Source organism: Bos mutus, chromosome 3 (assembly GCF_027580195.1).
Source record: "Bos mutus isolate GX-2022 chromosome 3, NWIPB_WYAK_1.1, whole genome shotgun sequence".
Classification (NCBI taxonomy): domain Eukaryota; kingdom Metazoa; phylum Chordata; class Mammalia; order Artiodactyla; family Bovidae; genus Bos; species Bos mutus.
In genome coordinates, this window is record NC_091619.1 from 42,732,619 (window position 1) to 42,756,413 (window position 23,795).

Below are 23,795 nucleotides of genomic sequence, written 5' to 3' on the forward strand. Positions count from 1 at the left end.
TCTGCCACTGTTTCCATTGTTTCCCCATCTATTTGCCTTGAAGTGATGGGACCAGATGCCATGGTCTTAGTTTTTTGAATGTTTAGTTTTAAACCAGCTTTTTCACTCCCTTTCACTTTCATCAAGAGGCTCTTTATTTCTTCTTTGCTTTCTGCCATAAGGGTGGTATCATGTGTGTATCTGAGGTTATTGATATTTCTCCCTGAAATCTTGATTCCAGCTTGTGCTTCATCCAGCCTGGCACTTTGCATGATTTGCTCTGCATATAAGTTAAAAATGCTAGTTGTAAACATTAGAGGAATTAAAACTCATTCCTGCTTTTCTTCTTTGGTTTTTGACTGACAAAACCTTGCAACTGTCAAAAAATCTTACAACTTTCATCAAAAGTTGCATTCATTAATGATTTATAGCATAACTATAACACCAGAGGTAGTTCTTCATGAGAATTTTAAAACAGTTACATTCATACTATTCCACCATCTCCTTTTCATCTTTGTTATCTTTAATTACTGGTTTATTTACGAGGTACTTTCCAAAAGCTTGGTCTACTGTAGTAGAAGTATATATTATATAAGATGGCAGTGTTCTGTAAGAGCCTTTTCTATGATTTTTTGCCTTTGCCAATATATTAACATACTAAAAACTCTTTATTCATATCACATATCCAGCAGCAAGTTACCCAGCAGCAGTATTCTTAGGCCAGTTCTTGACCAGAGAATAAACCATCCCTCCCTAGCAAATATCCACAAATATCAGCCACTTATAGGGAAACTGAGTGGATTAAAAACATACCAGGAAAAAGGTATACTTAAATAATGCAAAGATGAGAGACTTTTTAAGGGGAGAAGCTGTTTCACTTCAAAGTGTTTATTGAGTTTGCTGCATTTAAGTAGATGGCGTCTATAAAAAGGTTACTTGATTTGCAAAAATTAATAGTAAAGAAAAAAGTTAGAAGTTCTAGATACATTAGCATATGTCTATAGAAACAATAATAATATCGCTTTCAGAAAGGTAAGTAGGAAAAAAGGTACAGGTTTTATGAGTTGATTCCTTTCTGATCTGTTTGTTTTACTTAGACCTTGTAGGAATAATGGATGGTGAATTGATTGTTGCAGGATGTGTGATTGAAACATCAGAGCAGGATCTAATTCAGGAGCATGACAAATGTCAGAACAGCTGATTAAAATACCCATCCAACACACTGGAGTTTCCTGTGTATTTATTTAATCCATCCACAAATGTATGCTCAGTTGTTTGGTAGAGTGTTTATTATAGAGCATTTTATCTTTTAAAGACCAAAAGACAAAGAAACATAGTGAAAAGTTTTCTAAAAGCTCTTCTCTTATTTAATTTTGTATTTCTACCTTAGAGAATCAATCAGATGTGCACAGTAAGTAAATGCCTAAAAATCTATATCTGTGATACCTTGGCAGATCTTGCTTCTGCTCGGGCTCCTCTGAAAACCAAGAATCTCCTGAGCCATCTGCTATTATGATGGACCAGGGAGTATAAAAATAAAATCTAGTCCCATGATATCTAGTAGAAATATGCGTGTGGGTGTGCTCAGTCGTGTCTGACTCTGTTACTCCATGGACTGTAGCCTGCCAGGCTCCTCTGTCCATAGAATTCTCCAGGCAAGAATCCTGGAGTGGGTAGCCATTCCCTTCTCCAGGGAATCTTTTCAACTCAGGATCGAACCCAGGTCTCCTGCATTGCAGGTGGCTTCTTCTTCATCTGAGCCACCAGGGAAGCCCACGTATAGCGCATCTCAATTTGGACCAGCCACTTTATGAGAGCTCAATAGCCAAGTAAGTGCCCAAGGCTAATGGCAACATACTGAACAGGGCAGATGTAGACATGTTTTTCTTGTTATCTTAGAGAAGCTGAGTGGTTTCCTCATCTATTTTTCTTATGATTTTAAGGAATACTTTTGGATTGATATGCACCATTGTGAGCTGTACTTCAGAAGACACACCTAGATAGATATTTTAAAAAGTTTTCTCAAAGTAACAAGCACTTGGTTTACTGTAACCACTTCACATATGATTTTTAAAACATACTTTTCCATCAAGGTTAAGAAATAGAGAAAGCTGTGAAAATATTAGCCCCATGTGAAGCTTAAACTTAGATCAGAAGGGAAATTACAGATTTCCCTTCCATGAATCTTGTTGTGGGAGGAAAAAATTCATTGCTGCGTGTGGATTCTCCTCCATTTGCCCTTTTGTCAGTTCCTCGTTTATGTTAAAGAAGTATGTGGAGAAAGCTTATTCAAGGCATCATTTAAGCATTCTTGCTTTTTTAAAAAAAATAATAGGATTTTGCCTTATCTTCAGCCCACACAGTGGCAGCAAGTCCCCTCAAGGCCCCAGTTCTATCACTTGTACCTTTTCTTTGTTTCATTCATTCATTGGTTCATGTAACTGTTAGTAAATATCTGTTATTTGTCAGGCAACTTATTGGGAGTAGAGGTTAAACCAATGAAAAGACTCTCACAAGGTCGTGGGAAAATTGTATGCAAAAACCCAAAACACAAATATTAATATATGATGTCCTTCACCACACTAAAGAGGACATATTGTTTATTCTTTGTTGGTGTGATGGAGTTTGGGCCCAGATGTCTTGGAAATGGGGAAGTGTTTCTCTCTTCCTTCACTTTTATTGAAGGTGCTAATTATGTAAATGTTCTTGGGTTCCAGCCAATCCCTTTTTCAAGCAAATACCCCCATCAAGAGAAGCTTGTGTTCATGTTTGTTCTCAATTAGTAATATTAGAGGCTTCAAATCAGGCTGGATAAATATCAAAAGAAGTGAATACTATTTGAAATTACACATAGGGTATATTGGTACTTTTAATTCAAGTATTGTCACCAAAATATCATTGTTGACAGCTTTATTCATACTAGGAATATTGTCAAAAAATATACTGTTGCAACCTTCAGTTCTTCTATATGTGTGGATCAGAGCTTCTCAGTTGCTTCTTACACATCTCTAAGTACATGAATCACATGCCATGGTTTATGTTAATAGAGGAACACGTGTGTATGTGTTAGCTGCTCAGTTGTGTCCCGACTCTTTGCGACCCCACGGACTGTAGCTCACTAGTTCCTCTGGCCACGGCATTCTTCAGGCAAGAATACTGGAGTGGGTTGCCATTTCCTTCTCTAAGGGATCTTCCCAACCCAGGGTTTGAACCCTGGTCTCTGGCATTGCAGGCAGATTCTCTACCATCTGAACCACCAGGGAAGCCCCTGAGTTGCACATTGCAGAATCTGTTTTTCTCTGATTACAATTTCCAAATGTTCCCACTTGCCAGGATGTTCTTTGCAAAGATGAGATTGGATACAAACATCTACTGCCCTGTGTCAGTATAGGTGAGGCAGAGAGCCATTCTGTAATCCAATGGAAGGTATAAAGTCAGGAAGAGCTGGGAATGGGAACAATTGAGGAAAGAGCACAGGAGGGTAGACTACCCCAAGGGTGCTCTGCGCATCTGGTCTTGCAGCAGAACACAGGCTGTTGAAGAAGAGTTACAGAAAATAGGTATTGTAGGAAAGTCTCCATCAGGGAGGCCTGGGGCATGTTCTGCTGTTGGGCAGAACAAAGCTCCCAGGATCTAAGAGCTGGTGGGCGTGGGGAAGACTTGCTGCTAAGTTACAAGAGGTCCACTGCTTGGAAGACAGAGGAGGACTGCCAGTCTCATCCATAAGGCCACTGGGGTGCTACATAGGTGACCAAGGTAGGTCAAGCAGAAATCAGGCACAAAGTAGAAATTGCATTTCAGGAACAATGCATAAATCCCATTATCAAATGTAGGCCAGAATGTTCAACTTGAATTAGCGGCAGACTTGATATTGAATCACAGAGCCTGGGCTATACCAGTGTAGTTCTCTCCTGCCTGAAGTCAGGGTTTTCAGAGATCAGGGAGACCAGAGATTAAATTTGGGGGACAAAGGATCAAGAAATATACCCAAGTGGCCCTGGTTTTGTGAATAGGGTGGAGAGTGGGAGATACAGAGCAAAGAATGAAGTAGGATGAAGCACTGTTATCCATTTCAGAGTCTCATCTTTCACTTCTCACCAAATTGACCTCATTATTTAAGCTGATCCCATTGTCAGGTTATTTATGGTTAGACCGTATGGGGAATTGCCCCATTGATTCAGCTAACAAGGTTTTGTGAAAGGCAAAGGCAAGACTAAAAAGTTTTCTGCTTTCATCACTGCCAGACCTTTTCTTGGAGGTCACCAAGAACAACCTCTTGTTTGGACATTAACTTCCTCCTCTTCTTTGCAACACCGAATGCTGCTGGTCGAGGACCTCCACCCCGTGACATTCTCCTCTCCTGGTTTCTTTGACATGATCATTTTCTTCCATCTTGCTGACATTCCTGCTTTGTGTCCTTTCTTTGTTCCTTTCTTTATCTCCCACTCTGCAGTTATGTGCTTCCCTGGTGGCTCAGAGGTAAAAAATCCACCTGATAATCTCTAGAAGAATATTTCTTCTGTTAGTTTCTAAGCAAGAATCCCTATTACAGAAGCACCCTCTCTTAGCAGTCACCTCATCCCTCCTTAGGCAGAATTTCATTACATACCCAGGCCTGAACTAGTCACACATGAAGCTATCGGGACTTGACAGATCATTCATCCCCTGAGGCCGAGGTGGCCCTGATTCCCCAGAAGATCGTGGCCAGGAGAGAAGGTTGCTAACTGAGCAAAATCAAGGCTCTATGAGGAAGAGAGGCTGTTAACACTGATTAGGCAAACTACTGTATCTTCTTCATGTAAGTTTGGGTTCAATCAATGTTTATTAAGTAGGGCTTTTGTTTTATTTCAAGATATGAAGAATTTTAACTCACTTGAATATTCTAATGCTGTAATGAATTATAAATACTGATATTGAATAAACCTTTAAAATGATCAGTGCTGCACATAACAGGTTCATTTCAACTGTTTTGCTTAAGTTCATATGGAGCGATTATAATTAAGATTTTGAAAGCAAACTTGATTGAGATTTTAATAGCTGTCTAAAACTGCTGGCCAGAAAACTGTGCTCGGAATTGCTCATTAAGTAGAATTGTTTCCTGTCACTTTTTGAGGGAATGTTTTTCTGAGTCTTTGAGTGCTATATTCACAGGATTCAAATGTTCATAGAATTTCAGCTATCTGTTAACAAATTTACCTTTTGGCACTGAATTGCAGAATTCTCAAAATGCCTGCCAAGTGTGAAATGTAATAAGCAATAGGTCAAAAAATTATGATTTTGAGATGTTTTGTAGCATTTTAGAGTTGGAAAGAGAGGCTGCTTAACCAGAATCCTCTTCTCGTACCCCTGAGAGGACTCTTGTCCTTCCCACTCGGTGTCTGTTCAGGCCCAGCACCTCTCAAGATCCACTGTGGATCAGTCAGAGGTGGAAGCCAGAGAATTTGAAGAAATTCTCGTATCCTTCGCACAGCAGTGAGTACCGTCCTCTGTGAGTGGGGGCTCGTTTAACCTTCTGAATTGTTGTCACCGGTCTACCACACAGATGATCCCAGTGGAGAGATCAAAGCGGGCCAGCACCCTCTGGGTGCTGAAGATATTCTATGCAGTCAAAGAGATCAGAAAGATTCATTTTATTTCTGAATGAAACAGAAGCGACAGAACAGAGGAACACTGCTTCTAAACTCTTCATTGGATATTGCTGCTCAGAGTTATGGACCTTGGCACCAGAGGGCTTTGAGCTGGCATTTTATGTTTTCAGCAACCCTCTTGCTAACTGCTGAGAAGTGATGACTCTCAATATTTTGACAGCCTGCAATAGGACTCAGGAGAGAAGCAAAATCTAAGATGATGCCTGGCTTGGGCATTTGAACAAGTTTTCTGAAGGTTAAAGGGTCTGGATAAGATCAAATTCCTCCCAAGTGTAAAAGTCAGGTATTCTTATCTAAGGGCAGTTTGTTTACATGCATGCTCAAATATGTGTAAAAGTTAGTGTGATTCTCACAGGGAGTAGTGGTAGGAAAAGAGCAGAGAAACTGAGTAAGCTATATACAGAAGAGATAATGGATTTCAAATCGACTTTCTTTCCCTTAATAATTCATAGAAACATTTTTACATCAGTTCTATAGGCTTCTACTATTCTGTTGCAAAGGATACATGCATGTGTGCTCAGTCATGTTTGACTCTTTGCAAACCCATAAACTGTAGCCCACCAGGCTCCTCTGTCCATGGTATTTCGCAGGCATGAATACTGGAAGGGATTGCCATTTCCTCCTCCAGGGGATCTTCCTGGCCCAGGAATCGAACCTGTGTCTCTTGCGTCTCCTGCATTGGTAAGGAGATTCTTTACCACTGAGCCACCTATTCTGTTAAACATCTGCAAATACATATTTAGTCATTATTCCTTTGAGAAAAAAATATGAATCTGTAATTTTTCTTCAAAGTTTTAAAAATGAACTTCCTGCTAATATTATCTGAAACTCCCAGCAAACTTCCACATCACTAGTACTTCAAAATGACATTTTGGAGTAACAGGCTGATTCTAAAGTAAGATGCAGAAGGCTGGGAAAACATTGCAGAAATTAAGTATTCCCAGCCCCACTGTACTCTGCCTATCCATACAGATTCTGTACATTTTTTTGAATACATGTAACTGTTATAGGCTTCCCAGGTGGCTCAGGGATAAGGAATATGCCTGTCAGTGCAGGAGATGCAGGAATGATCGCTGGGTATCGAAGATCCCCTGGAGAAAGAAATGGCAACCTGCTCCAGAATTCTTGCCTGGGAAATCCCATGGACAGAGGAGTCTCATGGGCTGCAGTCCATGGGGGCGCAAAGAGTTGTATACAACTTAGCAACTAAAACAACAATTCTTCATTAGAATACCTTATCTGTAAGCCTCATCTAGCTTTTTTTAACTTTTAGGACAAATTCCAAATTTGTGCTTTATTCAGGAAAGTTAATTGGGGGAAATTATGTTCATAAGTGCAGAAGTTCAGGCGAAAAACTTTAACTGCTAGACTTTTCTTCTTAAAGCAAAATAATAAAATATTACGATGTCAACCTTGACAATGAGTCATAAAGTAGGTTAATATGGATTTTATACAGTGCTTTGACTCCATTCCTGCAAAAACCTTTAATGATGAATATAATATTAAAATTGGAGCTATGCTTCCATGTTTGAATCTAAGGTTTGCCATTAGCTATTAGACTTTATGAAAATTATTTAATCTCTTGGTGTTCCAGTTTATCTGTGAAAGGTCTTCCCTTGTGGCTCAGCTGGTAAAGAATCCACCTGTAATGTTTGGAGACCTGGGTTCAATCCCTGGGTTGGGAAGATCCCCTGAAAAAGGAAAAGGCTACACACTCCAGTATTCTGGCCTGGAGAATTCATGGACTGTGTATAGTCCATGGGGTCTCAAAGAGTTAGACACGACTGAGCAACTTCCAGTTATCTGTGAAAAGGAATAATGCCTACCTCATAGGGTAGTTGTGAGGATCACAAATTGATATACATAAAATGTTTAGAACAGTGCCTGGTCCATGATAAGTGTTACATATATCACTTTTTGGAATGACAACAAAGGGAATGTATTTATGAATTTACATAACAAATATGTATGTATCATAGGCTTAAATTAAGAGCATTTGGGATAAATAATCAGTTTTCTGAAACATATTTCCCATTGTATCTTGGAAACCCTTACTTTGGCTTTCTTATTAATGAAGTCAACTGAATCAGAACTGTTAGGGTTTCACATTTAAGTTATAATTATACATTTCCTAATACACTGGGAGCAATAAGCTGAAAAGTTATACATACACCAAATGCAAGTGAGACCAGACTGCAAAATGAGCTTCTGTTCCAAGATTCATCTCATTCATTTATTTTTGGGTTTCAATCATGCTAGTCTTCATACATTCTCATCAACATTTTTAATGACTTGGTAAAGTAGAAGGATTTCCTGTGTAATCAACTATTTTTTTTTCCCCTGCGAGTGTGTTTTAAAAATAAAGTTCTTTAAATGTCTAGTCTTTTTTGTTTTTAGTAAAAATGAATGGCCTTAAAAGACATTTGTCCTGCTAGTCTATTTAAAGATGAGAGAGATGAAAGCCAGGAAAACTGGAAGAAGATGGCCTCAAGAGAAAGATCTGTATGATAAATTTGAAATTGCAGGGAATACTGTTTCTCCTTTCCAAGGCAGAGCTGTCACCTCAGAAACCTATTTTTTATGAAAAGAAGAGTGTTACACAGAGTATTAGAGTTTAGTCTGTTGAATACATGTGGGTAAGGCACTTGAAGGTGACCACGAATCATTCAATCCTGGTATATTAATACAACGGAGACTTGCATTTTCATCCAGGAGAAATCTTAACCAAACAGAAGTATAGAGTCTCCAGAAAAAAAAAAAAAAAAAAAAAAAGATAGAATTACTGTCTACTATAAGACAGTGGCTCAGATGGTAAAGAATCTGCCTGTAATCCAGGAGACACGGGTTCAATCCCTGGGCGAGGAAGATCCCCTGGAGAGTGGAATGGCAACCCACTCCAGTATTCTAGCCGGAGGAATCCCCATGGACAGAGAAGCCTGGCAGGCTACAGTGCATGAGGTTGCAGAGTCCAACACAACTTAGTGACTAACACTTCTACTTTTCACATAAGACAGTAATGCAATATTTCAGGACCCAGGATAATCCCCCCTGGATTCAATAGCCAATAGACACTCCAAGGAAGTCCTGTGAGGAAAAGTATAATTCTTCTGTACTGTAGAGAAGAAATGTCATTCTTTCTTAGCCATTGATTGGAAAGGTCAGGTAAATCCCACTCTACTTCCCTGACTGCTTTGTGCTCACAAAAACATCTCAAAGCACTTCTTAAATGCCTCTTTATTTCCCACCTGTGTCACTTGCAAAGTAATACTTTTCTCTTTCGTTGTGTGAATTAATACTTGATCTCTTTGTTTTAGACATTCTCTACCTAATGTCACGGGAGTGGTGAATGAGTTCATCATTACTTTATAAAGTTAGTATTTCTCAGCTTTACTTTTTCTTTCTAAAGAGCCCTAATTCTTTTATCCAGTTATCATAAATAGGTATATAGCAAATCCTTCCTAAATGTGAATTTTTCTCTTCTTAAAAAAAAATAAAGAAGATTTTGCTTTAACTTACTTTGCCTAATGTTTCTGAGATACAATCTCTACCTAGAAGATAGATTGCTAAGAGTAGAGAAATTTGGGAAACACTGGGCAGAAAAGTTAACAGTTTTACTTAACAGATTGTCATGCTTTGGGTCATGCAGGAAAGCTAATTGGGAGGAAATTACACCTTTAAATGCAGAAAGTTCAGACAAGAAAGCTTTAACTGCCAGACTTTTCTTCCTAAATTAGAACAAAATAATGAAACAGTGCAGTGTCAACTTGAATGCCAGAACTGGACTGCATGGGGTTGAGTGAGCCCTGGCTTCCTGACTTCTTACCTGAATGCCCTTAGATAAGCAGGTAATCTCTCTACACCTTGGTGTCCTCATCTGTAAAATGAAGACAGTGGAATAATACCATTCTGGGGCAGCTGGAAATTATGAATCTTGATGTGCTAATATGCACTGTGACTCTCTAGGAGGGGTTAGAGTTTAAAGCTGATTTTTTTTCACCCAAGAGTCTCCCCATAACCCCTCTTAAAAAACTACTTAACATCCTGTTGAACTTAGTTTTAGAAGCACTGACATGTTGCTGCTGCTGCTGCTGCTGCTAAGTCGCTTCAGTCGTGTCCGACTCTGTGCGACCCCGTAGACGGCAGCCCAACAGGCTCCCCTATCCCTGGGATTTTCCAGGCAAGAACACTGGAGTGGGTTACCATTTCCTTCTCCAGTGCATGAAAGTGAAAAGTGAAAGTGAAAGAAGCAGTGACATAGGGACATTTGATTTTTGCTTGTCCTTCAAAGGCTCATTTCTAGAAACTTTATTATCTTCAAGTCCCAAAGACTCTTTAAATTTTCTCATGTTGCCTTTTTATTATTGATAAGAACAGGGGAAATTAATTCAAGCATGTACTTTAGAAGGGCTTGAAAGCAAGCTAATAACCTGTTTACTAGTTTTTATTAGGGCTTGCCTTGTGGCTCAGCTGGTAAAGAATCCGCCTGCAATGCGGGAGGCCTGGGTTTGATCCCTGAGTTGAGAATATCTCCTGGAGATGGGAAAGCCTACCCCTTCCCGTACTGTGGTGTAGAGAATTCCATGGACTGTATAGTCCGTGGGGTCACAAAGAGTGGGACACAACTGAACGACGTAGCTTTTATTTTATTGATGATGAACTAGCTCTTTTGAGGAATGACAGGTGCATTATAACAGTACTGGCCTACAGATTTGTGAATATACAGAATCTGACCTTATATGTTAAAAATTAAAAAAAAATAACAACACAAGTATACAGAACGAATTTTATTATAGTGCTCTTATGATTCATTTTTCTCATAGCTATGTCTCCTACATTTATATGAACGGTTGAGCAAAGTATGGATATCATGTAAAGTTTAATTAGCTTTTATTTCAATTAGGAAAGAAGTTTTAATTTTTTTTTTTAACAAGCTTCTAATCATTAGAAAAAAAAAAGAATGAGCATAGCATGTAAGTCCGTGTCTGGTTGTTAGGTAGACCATGTTTCCTTTATGTCCTCATGCTGCTCCCCCATTGCACACACGTATGCACCCCAGGCTTAGTGTCTGGACTTTCACACTATTCCAACTTATCAAACTGCTCTGTTATGCTGTTCCAGGCATCCCGCATTCCTTTGCTTGCTTGCTAAGTCGCTTCAGTCATGTCTGACTCTTTGCGACCCTATAGACTGTAGCCTGCCAGGTTCTTCTGTCCATGGGATTCTCAGGCAAGAATACTGGAGTGGGTTGCCATGCCCTCCTTCAGGGGGTCTTCCCGACCCAGGAATGAAACCCGTGTCTCATGCATTGACAGGCTGATTCTTTCCCGCTGAGCCACCAGGGAAGACCTGAGAGAGCTTGAGGGCTTATTGGAACATTAGTGGTCTGAACCCTTGCCCAGAGTTGCTGAGTCATTAGAATTGGGATGGAATCCAAGCAGCATTTTCATCCAGTTCCCAGGTGCTGTGGATGCTGCTGCTGTGGGGAACCACATCGAGAATCTCTGCCCATAGAGTGCTCTCAAAAAAGCAGGTCCCTTTCCTCTAGTTTCCCAACTAAAAAATGATTCATTATGATTGCCCCATCCATTGGTTGATTTCCTATCCCCTGTCATCTGCATTTGAACAGGAGTCTCCTTTTTAAAGACTACAAACCTTAATTCACAGGAATAAATCTAGTTCTTGGCTTCATATCCTTCAATCTAAGCTGCTTTTGACCCACTGTTGCACTAAAACTGTCCTTTCCCTAGGGTATTTAGGCTTCCTGGTTGCCACACACCCACATCTTAACTGCTACTAGTAACATGTAAAGGTTAAGAGCATGGTCTCAGGAGGTGGACTGCCTTGGGTTGAGATGCTGGGTCCTCACTCTACCCAGCTGTAGACACTTTATCTCTTCTTGATATTCCTCATCCGCAGCTGGATTTCAATAACAATACCTATCTCATAGGATTGTTTTGAATATTAAATTTCACCAACTCAGTGGACATGAGCTTGAGCAAACTCTTATAGATAGTGAAGGACAGGGAAGCTTGGCGTGCTGCAGTCCATGGGATGGTAAAAAGTTGGACAGAACGTTCGGACTGAACAACAACAAAAAATATTTCCAAAGTACGGAGAATAGTCCCTTAAAAGTAGTACGTGTCATGTACGTTTTTAAAAGCTTTTTCCTCAACTTCATTGAGATATAATTGACCTAAAACAGTATAAGTTTCAGGTTACAGTGTGTTAATTTGACACATTTTATATTGCAAAATGATCACCACCAGAGCAGTAACCAACACCTCTGTCCCATCACATGATTACCATTTGTGTGTGTGTGTGATGAGAATGTTTAAGATCTACTCTTTTAGCATCATTCAAGTATATCATACACTATTTTTAGCTATAATCACCATGCTGTACATTAAACCCCCAGAAGATGTTAATCTTATAAGTAAAAGTTTGTGCCCTTTGACAAGTATATCTGCATTTTCCCAACTTCCCAGTCCCTGGGATTCAAACCACTGTTCTACTTTCTGTATCCATGAATTTCACTGTTTCTTCTTTTTTTTAGATTCCATGTGTAAGTGATCCCATGCAATATTTATCTTTCCCTATCTGATTTATTTCACTTAGCATAATGCCCTTAAGGTTCATTCACATTGTCACAAACTGTGGGATTGCCTTCTTTCTTGTGGTGAATAGTATCCCACTGCATATACATGAAACATCTTTATTATCCATTCATCTGTAAATGAACACTTAGGTTGCTTCCACATCTTAGATACTTTGAAAAATGTCACAATGAATATAAGAGTGCAGATGTCTCTTCAGTATTCTGATTTCAGTTCCTTTAGATAAATATCCCTCGGATGTGGGATTGCTGGATGACATGGTAGTTCTATTTTTAATTTTTTGAGAAGCCTCTGTACGGTTTTCTGTAGTAGTTGTACCAGCTTGCATTCTGATCAACAGACCAGCAATGCACAAGGGTTGCCTTTTCTCCATACCTTGCCAACACTTGTCATCTCTTATGTTTCTTGATGATAGCCTTTCTGACAAGTGTGAGGTGATATCTCACTATGGTTTTGCTTCGCATTCCCTGTTGCTTAGTGATGTTGGGCACCTTTTCATGTACCTGTTGGTCTTTTGTATATCTTTTTTTGAAAACTGCCTGAATAGGAAGGAACTGAATAGTTCCTTCATACACTTTTAATTGGGTTGGTTTTTGTTGTTGTTGTTGCTATTGAGATGTGTGAGTTCTTATATGTTTTGAATTAGTATTAGTGAAAGTCACTCAATCGTGTCTGACTCTTTGCAACCCCATGAACTGTACAGTCCATGGAATTCTCCAGGCCAGAATACTGGAGTGGGTAGCCTTTCCCTTCTCCAGGAGATCTTCCCAACCCAGGGATTGAACCCAGGTCTATTGGATACATGATTTGTATGTATGTTTTCCCATTCCATAGGCTGCATTTTCATCTTGTTGTTTCCTTTGCTTTGTCAGAGGTTTATGTTAGCTATTATTAAAAGTTTCCCAGATTTGCCTCTCAGGGTCTCACCTTCATGATTTCTATCATGGCAGCATATCACCTCAACTATCAATTATTTCTTCAAACCAATCTACTTTACCAACATTATTATAAAAGAAAATGTATTACTATAAATGGAATACCAGCATCACTTGATATAGAAGGTAACCATAAAATAAATACAGTGAAAAATCAATTTTTTTTTAATTCTAGACCGTTATTTTCTGCAGAACACTCTGAGCCTGAGACTTAACCCTTTTTTATGAAAAAGAGGTAAATTAGCAAGCTCTAGCTGCTATCACATTTCAGTGACTAGCCCCACATTTCAGTGTCTTCATATGCTAGAGTTTATCATCCACTCACGTAGTAGTCCAGTGCAGGCCTGCTACCTCCGGGGACCCGGGCTCCTTCCACTTTGTGGCACCAACACCTGCTGGACCCAGGAATCTCTTTGCTTCTAGTCAGCAGATAGAGGCAGAGAACATGGAGAAAGACACCTGTTTTGTTGCCTTTTAGGTCTGAAACTGTCCTAAGTCACTCATCCCTTGATATAAGTCACCTAGAGGCAGGTGTGCAGGGAATGTTGGTCCAGGCTAAGTAGCAACTTTACGCTATGAAATCGAGAACACAAGTTTTTGGTGGTCAAATTCTGACATACATATAGGTTATAGCAAGACATAGCCACAGTGTCTTAAATGCTAGGAGGGATCGTACAGCTATTACTTCTTTGGGAAAGGGAAAGTGTTAGTCACTTAGTCATGTCTGACGACCCCATGGACCATAACCCACCAGGCATCTCTGTCTATGAGATATGGGATTCTCCCAGCGAGAATACTGGGGTGGGTAGACATTCCCTTCTCCAGGGGATCTTCCTGACCCAGGAAGATCGAACCCAGGTCTCCCGCACTGCAGGCAGATTCTTTACCATCTGAGCCACCAGGGAAGCCAAGTATTATTTTTTTAGTTCAATTTATTCTCCTCTCTCTGAACCTTAGTTTTACTGGGAAACTGTTCCAAGAAGTTAGCAACTGTCTTACTTAGCAAGTATGAAATCCATATATACATGGGAGAAACCTGTTTCTCTATATCATGATACAAAGTTAATAAGATAGTACCAAAGTAGCTTTTTACCTCCTAGTGTAGCCTAGAACTCTCCTTGGCTAGATGGGAAATGAGCTCACTCTCTATATATGTGTCTTTATAATAACCAAGAATGCATGATGTGTTTGATAGGAACATATACCCTCCTACATTTTAAAATTTAACTGTGTGCCATTACTAGACTTTTATAAATTCAAGTTGCTTTTCAGGTATTATTTGACATATATCTGAAGTGTGTGAGACTCATGCCAAGTACCGTGACACTGATTGCATGATTTCTGCTGGTGCAGTACGTCTGAAATTTTTTCTTGTACTAATCTCAAGCTGATGAAGCATGGGTATGTTTGAGTGGCCAGTTGAAAGGGAGAGGAATTTCTCATTGGATTTTTAAAAAATGAAAATATGAAGCTGTTTGGAGTTTGACTATGATGTCATAAGAAAAAACTTGGTTCAGTTTGTCATTAAGAAATACGTCTCCCAGAGGGTCAGCCTTTGGGAGTTGAGGTATGAGGGCAGCATGTGCTCATAATAGAGATATTTATACTTAGTGATTTATGATTCACAGCTGCATTTTTGTAGCTTGCTATTCATCAGCCAGCTGGGGAACAGGGTAGAAGATAAAAACAGAACTGGATACCAGATCTATTGTCAAAGATGAGATGGAGACATGAATGGGTCATTTAGGAAGTAGGGGTGGGTGTATAGGTACAGCTTGATAAACAAGATAGGGTTCACGGAGCTTCACGGTGTCAACACTGAGTTCAATAAAGTGTGACAGATGGCTCAGTTGGAGGATGATGGATCATAGTACTAGGACATAGTACTTAGAACATAGTACTCCCTTTTGGTTGCTCAGTGGACTTAGGACTTCCATTTTCAGGGTGGGAGAGATTCAGGAGCACAACTGTTTCCTCCAAGGAGGTGGACTGTCCAGTTGTGGTGGGGAGGGGACTGTGACTCACGGAACAGCACTTGCTCACACGCAGCCCTGTGAGGTAGTGACAGCCCTTCAGTATCAGCTCCCCAGCCCTTGGTGGGCATCTTACCACATTCTGGATATATTGTCCTAGATCTTGAGTGAACTTCCACGGACATTGCTTCAGGGTTTCCTGTAGAACTGGGGGAGCAGGGCCTTCGCCTCTCTTGGCAGAGGAGGGCTGGTGGTGGGATGAGGTTAGTGAGGCCATATGAGGGGAGCTGGAAAACAGATGCAAGAAATGAACTGAGGGTTTCCTGCTGTGTTCTTCCTGTGCCAGCCTACACCTCCTTCTACCGTTAGAGTCTTTTTTCCTTTTTCTGTTATTTCCCAGTGAATCAGAATCTTTGCTGAGGTGGGGGAGGAATGTCCCCTGTGAGCTGCTGGCCCTCAGGAAATCAGTTGATTTTCCCCACCAGGGCCACCAATGTCCTTCCCAGTGTCCCACTCCTTTCTCACTCTCTGGAGCCAGCTGCAGCCTGTGGCAGACAGGAGGAGGTTCTGTGCTGGGTTAGCACTGTTCATCCCCTCAGCTCTCTCTGGAAACAGCTTTCAGTTACAAGTTCACAGAGAAAGGGAATTTTATCAAGGAAAACGGCAAAGGATGGAGTGACACAGCTTTCACATCTCCATCTCTTGCTTCTATGTCTTTGTCCTGTCATGTTTCCTGTCTCCCACTCCCAGGAGAGAAAACAGCCAATCAGGATCTTTCACCAAGAGCTTCTTCGGGAATCTAATGAAAATGGCAGGCGGTGACTCCTGATTAAGAACTTCTCTTGCCAATGGTGGTGAAATGACCAAACCACCAGGTCCTCAGTTACATATGAAGACCAAAAGCATGCAATAGAAATACGAAGAAATTTCTCTGAAAACAGAACCTCAAAAAATAATAATAATGGCAGAGTTAGAAAGGATGGTGTGAAGCTCTTTCAGTCTTTGTTGGAAGACTGGAATGTGCGTCAAAAGGATCAGGAAAGTCTTTCTATACTCAGTTCTCTTATACCTGGAGACCCCAGGAGCTGTGAAGGTGCTTTGTGCCCCAACAAGTTTCCCTTAAAACTATAGAGATACACTGGAACTCCTGGGTGTGACTTGAGTCTTGAGGAGTGTCAGAGTGGAGCAGGGAGGTGATCTGGCTTAACCTGGAAAAATTAGAGGAAAGGCTTACACAGTCCTAGATAGAGACTGTGGTCAAAATAGCTCTGATCTTGGATTCAAATTTTGGCTGTGCCAGGAATAGACATGATTAACGTCTTTATTTCTCTTTGGATCGGTGTCCTTATCTCTAAGGGAAGACTGAGCTAAATTTCATTCATTCTAGCAGCCATTCATATTCATTGCCAGTCACTGTGCTTTAATATGAAAGTATAAAGAAAACATTATACAATCCTTGTCTCAGAGAACCTCTCAATTAAGTGGAGGAGACAGATGTTGCTGATACTTATAAAAGCATGTGTAAAGTACCATAATAAATGTACAAAGTGCTATTGGAATGCAGAGAGGGAGGGATGGCTTGTCCCAGGAATAGAGCTGCAGTAGAGTAGGCAATATGTAAATCATGTCTTAAGAACAGAACTGCCTACCATTGCCCAAGTATAAAAGCCAGAATATATGGGAATGCCTGGTATGTTTGAGAATGAAAAAGTTTAGCTGTGACTATAACATTGCATGTCTGGAGGTTTGTAAGAGAAGCTGAAAAAGATGGGTTTAGGTTCATCTGTAAATAGTCTATTACAACAGCTCCTGTCATTCCATTGCCTATAAAGACACACTGGAAATTGTAAATAGAGGACCTGGATTGCACACAATTTGAGCAGGGAATATGAAAGCACAGAAGCTGAATTCTGATGATGCTTTAATGCAGGAAAGAAATGATGAGGGACTGAATTTTTAAATAGGGATAATGATAGAAGTGTATATATTTGAAATACAATCAAAATATAAGAGCACTGGTGGTGGGGGTGGAATGGTTTAGTCATTAGCACGTTCGACTCTTGTGACCCCATGGATGGTGGCCCACTGGACTCCTCTGTCCGTGAGATTTCCCAGGCAAGAATAATGGAGAGGGTTACCGTTCCTCCTCCAGGAGATCTCCCGACCCAGGGGTCAAACCAGGGTCTTCTGTATTGCAGGCAGTCTCCTCCATTGCAGGGGGATTCTTTACTGGACTGAGCCACCAGGGAAGCTGATAGAATTTAACAGTTGATAGAAGCAAAGGAAGGAAATGAAGGTTTTAGTGTTGAGGTAAAGGTGAGAATTTCAGCCTGTGTGTCCAAGGTGGCAGGAGGTTTAGGGTGGGAGGCAGGAATTTCGTTTCGGATGGGAAGGCTTGGAGCACTTCAACATGCCAATCTGAGCATGCAGAGATTTTGCTATGTAATAAGTGGTTTTGCTTTGTAATAAGTGGAGATTTGCATCTGGAGCCCAAGGGAGAAAGAAATATTTAGTAGCAGGGGTTGGTAAAGCCTTAGGAGAAATGAAGTCCTCTAGAGTGGGCTTCTGACAGGCTAAGAGAAAAAGAATCAAAATAAAAATCAAGGAACATAGAATTTAGAATTTAGGTCTGCAATTCACTGCCCAGAGCCTCTACCTCCAAGGCAGACTTAATCCGCCTTAACCTATGTTCAGGTCAAGTTGAGAGCTACTGGGAGAAATGCTATCTCCTTTCCTGTTCTAATACTGCCTTCTCTGTAGGGCTTGCATCAGAATTCTCTCCATCTGTCTAATAATTATTCTTCCTTGTAGTGTAGTAAGGATCACCCCCTATCTTTCTTTCATGTCATGTTAATTTAGGTTCTCCTAGGGGAAAAAAGTGAAAGTGTTAGTTTCTCAGTTGTGTCTGACTCTTTGTGACCCCATCGACTATAGCCCACCAGGCTTTTCTGTCCATGGAATTCTCCAGGCAAAACTACTGGAGTGGGTTTCTGTTTCCTTTTCCAGGGGATTTTCTTGACCCAGGGACTGAACCTGAGTCTCCTGCATTGCAGGCATATTCTTTACCATCTGAGCCACCGGTTCTCCTAGAAACAGGTACCAAATGTGACTAAATATATAAGAGATTTATCAAGGGAAACATTTGTAAAAGACAAAACTTGGAGGGTGGTAAGCCAGAGAAGGCAGGAGAACATTCAGATTATGATGAAGGTCTGACTCATGTGAAGGAGAGAGGGAAGGAAGAAGGATAGGGTAGGAGGTATCTCAGAGTACCGCATAGTTCCAAGAAAACTTTGACCAGAATTGTGGGGAGTCTTTATGTCACATCTTGGAGGAATAGACTCACCTGAATTCCCCCACCATGCTTAGCCATTTCTAGGAGAGCCCACAAGCAGTGCTCAGTCACATGCATGCTTAGTCACTTCAGTTGTGTCCAACTCTTTGCAACTCTATGGACTATACTCTGCCAGGCTCCTCTGTCCATTAGATTCTCCAGACAAGAATACTGCAGTGGCCATCCTCCAGGGATCTTCCCGACCCAGGGAACAAACATGCATCTCCTGCAAGCCTCCTGCGTTGCAGGCTGATTTTTTTACCCACTAAACCATCTGGGAAACCTGTGACTCAGTAATTAATCCAAAGGAGTGACAACTGGAACCATCAGACCAAAACCCTCCCAGAGCAGAGATGCTAGTGGTGCACATTTCATGGCCACTATAGATGCCTTCAGTGAGTCAGTGACGCTTCCTAAATGTTCTACTGGCACTTATTATCCACACCAGTCAAAACTCAGCATGTCCAGCATTCCACCATAGTTTCATTTTGTGTCCACCCAACTGGATTATAAACCCTTCTTTAAAGATCAGTGCCGTGTCCTTAACTCAGAGGCATCTAGGTATTCATCATAATAAGAATTGTGTTATTTTCTTTACTTGAATTTATCTGAGAGTTGTAGCAGTGGGAGTTTTGACTTAGGAAGTTGAGATGGGGGAAGTTAAGAATATGATTTGGTTGAGGAGTCCCATAGATATCACAGTGAGGGAGGGAGGATTAGAGCATGGAAAGTAGACATACCCGCTAAAGAAAAGCAGACACTAGGGCCTAGGCACATGCATTTGGTTAGGTAAAGTCCAGGTATGCAAACAAAACACAGTATCCAGAGAACATGATGGAAATGCTAGTCTAGGCAAGAGCTAGCAGGGAGGAGGTCCAGCAAGGTATAATGGATGGGAGTTTGAAGTAGACATCACTGCGACTCTTTGAAAACTAACCTTTATACCCACAAGGCAGTTTTCATACACCATATCACACCTTCTTTACCTTGATTAATTGGACCAGAAGAGACACCTGTCTCAAGCTGAACCTTTCAGAAATTTTTACTCCGGGTTCAGTAAATCTAATTAGTTGAATTTTCCTTGAACTGAGCTGACATGTTCAACACAGAGTTCTTGGAGCCTGCTGGGGCACTCATATACACTAAGAAGCAGGAGACGCAGATTGCAGAAAGACAAGAATGAGTCAGACATTCAGAGAATTGAGGTGAGAGCATAACTCTAGAAAATAAGAATGAGACTGAGAGAATGGTTGCCTGGACTCCTGAGACATTTCCAACCCTGGACCCAATCCTGTGCGTTACAACACTAGGTTCTGAGATAACCTGCCAACCTTAGATTAAATTCCCTATTTTTCTTAATCCAGTTTGATTGGGATTCTTTTAGTGGTTCAGGTGGTGAAAAATCTGCCTGCAATGCAGAAGACCTGGGTTCAATCCCTGGTTTAGGAAGATCCCCTGGAGAAGGGCATGGCAACCACTCTGGTATTCTTGCCTGGGAAATCTCATGGACAAAGGAGCCTGGTGGGATATACAGTCGACAGAGTCGCAAAGAGTCTGACACTACTGAAAAACTAACCCACACACACTTTTAGTGGTAGCCAAATAATACTGACCTTGACAGTTTGTCAGGTATGCTCAAGACATAAACAGAAAACTCAGAAAAGTGCAATGTGCAGAGATACAGACAAGCAAGAGGTTATCATTAGGAAAACTCGGAAGAGTAGCCTGAACAAGGCAGCTTTTAGTCTGGTAACTGGAAATGGGTAAGCAAGTCAGAAACTAAGCACACAGAACCTGGTTACAGGAACTAGGATATAGGGTAGAGCCTTCACTGCAGAAACAAGGCAGAAAATGTTGGTTATTAGGAATAAAGTAAAAGAGGCAGATGAAGACCTCTGATCTAGCGAGGATGAATTAATTCATACACTCAGAATTCTTGGGTGTCTGCTACAGTCTAGGGACTGTAGTGTGTTAACAGACTGAGCTCAGGGTTCAGTGTACTGTGGGATGGAGCCAACCTGTCGGTGGAGACACCATGATACCTGCCCTGGAGAAGAGGAGGCTCAGAGGGCTGAATCAGGGCACCAGTCAGCTGATTATGTGGAGTGGATGATAGAATGTTAGAATTTGAAACATTCTGGACAAAAGCAGAGATATTACTTTGCCAACAAAGGTCCATCTAGTCAAGGCTATGGTTTTTCCCTTGGTCATGTATGGATGTGAGAGTTGGACTGTGAAGAAAGCTGAGCGCTGAAGAATTGATGGTTTTGAACTGTGGTGTTGGAGAAGACTCTTGAGAGTCCCTTGGACTGCAAGGAGATCCAACCAGTCCATTCTGAAGGAGATCAGTCCTGGGTGTTCTTTGGAAGGAATGATGCTGAAGCTGAAACTCCAATACTTTGGGCACCTCATGTGAAGAGTTGACTCATTGGAAAAGACCCTGATGCTGTGAGGGATTGGGGGCAGGAGGAGAAGGGACGACAGAGGATGAGATGGCTGGATGGCATCACCGACTCAATGGACATGAGTTTGAGTGAACTCCGGGAGTTGGTGATGGACAGGGAGGCCTGGTGTGCTGTGATTCATGGGGTCGCAAAGAGTCAGACACGACTGAGAGACTGAACTGAACTGAATTAGGCAGAACAGACTTGGAAAAAGTTGAAATTGAAAACTCAGTAACTTTCAAGGAGAAGCTGAGAGGAAGATAGGCCATAAAAAAGTGATTCAGAACAGGAGATAAGATGTCAGACACTCAGCTTGTCTATTTGTCAGTGTTTCCTAGGGCCCTGGTGGCAGCTGACGAACCTGTAAAAAATACCTCTTGTTCCTTTTTAGGCTAAATGAACTGTTTTGTCACAAACCTTCTCTACTTTGCCAAAGTTAAAAACTTCAGGAGGATTTGGAAAGCTTTAGATTCTAGCCTTTCCTAATTCAGTTGTGCCTCACCAGACAGACAAGACTAGATTCCTTTAAATTAATTCAGCTCAACATCTTCTGGTTAAACCTTGAACTCTCACATACTTGTAAGAAGAAATATAGTAGAAGAAAAGGAGACAGAAGGAAGGATAAAAATTCAGAGATACCTCATGATCTGTTGCATACAGCTATTGGGATACATATTGGGATAAAATTAAGTCAAACACTTGATCTCCTGTGATCTCTTTGTCTACCTCCCACTTTGAATTTTGAATATCTTGTAATCATAGATATTGCTTTTCACAAAGACCCCAAAATCACTTCTCTAGTGGGTGTCAGGGAGTCCCTATATAGTCTTATATTTAACCTTGATAAGATGACCTAAAAAGTAACCTAAACAATGAAATTAGGAGATGTGCTATTGGCTCTGGTTTCTTTTCTCATAATCTTATTTCTAGTATGGTTGTTCATGGTATTAAATCGAGTCAAAAGATCGAGGACTGAGTCAGAAACTTCTGTCTGGCTTGTGATTGGCCTTATGGGGAGCAAATTGTTTAACCTCCTCAAGCTCTAATTTCCTTATCAATATTATTATGACACATGACGCTTGCTCTAGTACCTTGCTGGGTGATGTTTTTTAATTGGGGTATAGTTGCTTTATAATATTGTGTTAGTTTCTGTCATACAATGAAGTGAATCAGTTATATGTATACATATATCCTCTCCTTTTTGGACCTCCATCCCACCCCACCCCCTGTCCCATACCATTATTAATTTCATACATTTTTGAATTAAGAGAAATGTGGGTTTTATATATATGGGGGGGAGATTATAATAAAAAGGTTTGGTCAACCAAATATGGTTCAGCTTTATATTGAGATTGTTACCACTCAAAAGAACTCATTTTTATCCATTTTTTAAAAGTAGAAATATTCTGCATTTATGCTGGTTAAATTCTAATATTCTTTAATCTTTTATTTCCTTGCAAGATAATAGTTGGAGAAACTGCTGTGTTTTGCCTACAACTGGCCACAAGGGATTTTGAAAACCAGGAGAAAACTATTTTAACTGGAGACTGTTGCTATATAAATCCACTGGTGAGGAGAACTGTACGATTTCTTGGTATGTGTTCACTGAATTGTTTTTATTGTTTCTGAAATAATGTTTATGTATAAGCTAACCTTTAAAATGACCAGCATTTTAACTGTTTGAAAATATTAGGTTATATTTTCTTTGAAATGTGTCTATTTGGTTTTAAAATAAACACTTCATATTATTTTCTCTCCTGTTCTGCAAAACTCCACTTCATGGTGTCATTTCCACATTATTTTAAGGGAAAAAAAATCCCACCACACTTGGATATTTAATATTCTGAAAGAAATTAAAAATTATGTAAATAAAAGAAATGGTTTAGTGTTTGTTAAATTTCAGAAACAATGCTTAGGTAGAAATGATGATCTAGGTTGATTACTGAATGTCACAAAAGACAAAAAGAATAGCTGGACAAATAAATGCCATATTTGTTAATTATAATAAGTATCACTCCATGAACTACTTTTCAATTGTTGCTTTTTTTTTGTAATACCAACAAAATTGTATTGGTGATTTTATTAAGGGACAAGATTTAATGATACTTTAAATCTCAGATTCTAGCACTAACACATATGAATATGAATTACTGAAAATCATCTCAGTCCAATAGACATTTGGCCAAGGCAAGTTTTTAACTGAACAATTAAACTTAATATAGATTATTCTTTCCTGGCTTTATCAAATAATAAAAAATACAACTGTATATATTAAACAACATTTAGGATAAATTCTTATTAGTATTAAGATTAAGGATACTATAACCCTTCGATGTTTTTCTCATATTGATGGGATCAAAATGACAACTGTGGAGATACTGTGTTTCAGTTCAGTTCAGTTCAGTTCAGTCGCTCAGTCGTGTCCGACCCTACGCGACCCCATGAATCACAGCACGCCAGGCCTCCCTGTCCATCACCAACTCCCGGAGTTTACCCACACTCATGTCCATTGAGTCAGTGATGCCATCCAGCCATCTCATTCTCTGTCATCCCCTTCTCCTGCCCCCAATCCCTCCCAGCATCAAGGTCTTTTCCGATGAGTCAACTCTTCCCATGAGGTGGCCAAAGTACTGGAGTTTCAGCTTTAGCATCATTCCTTCCAAAGAAATCCCAGGGCTGATCTCCTTCAGAATGGACTGGTTGGATCTCTTTGCAGTCCGAGGGACTCTCAAGAGTCTTCTCCAACACCACAGTTCAAAAGCATCAGTTCTTCGGCGCTCAGCTTTCTGCACAGTCCAACTCTCACATCCATACATGACCACATGAAAAACCATAGCCTTGACTAGACGGACCTTTGTTGGCAAATGT

The 23,795-nt window shown here is 40.4% G+C and overlaps 1 protein-coding gene across 3 annotated transcripts in view; it reads left to right on the forward strand.

Annotated features, from left to right (window-relative positions):
• Positions 1–23,795, forward strand: part of PLPPR5 (phospholipid phosphatase related 5) — a 135,954-nt gene that overhangs the window by 21,206 nt on the left and 90,953 nt on the right. For all 3 annotated transcript variants that reach the window (XM_005906505.3, XM_005906506.3, XM_070367621.1), the window contains exon 2: positions 22,389–22,521. In XM_005906505.3, coding sequence (XP_005906567.2) covers positions 22,389–22,521 — 133 coding nt within the window. The remainder of the gene's footprint in view (positions 1–22,388; positions 22,522–23,795) is intronic.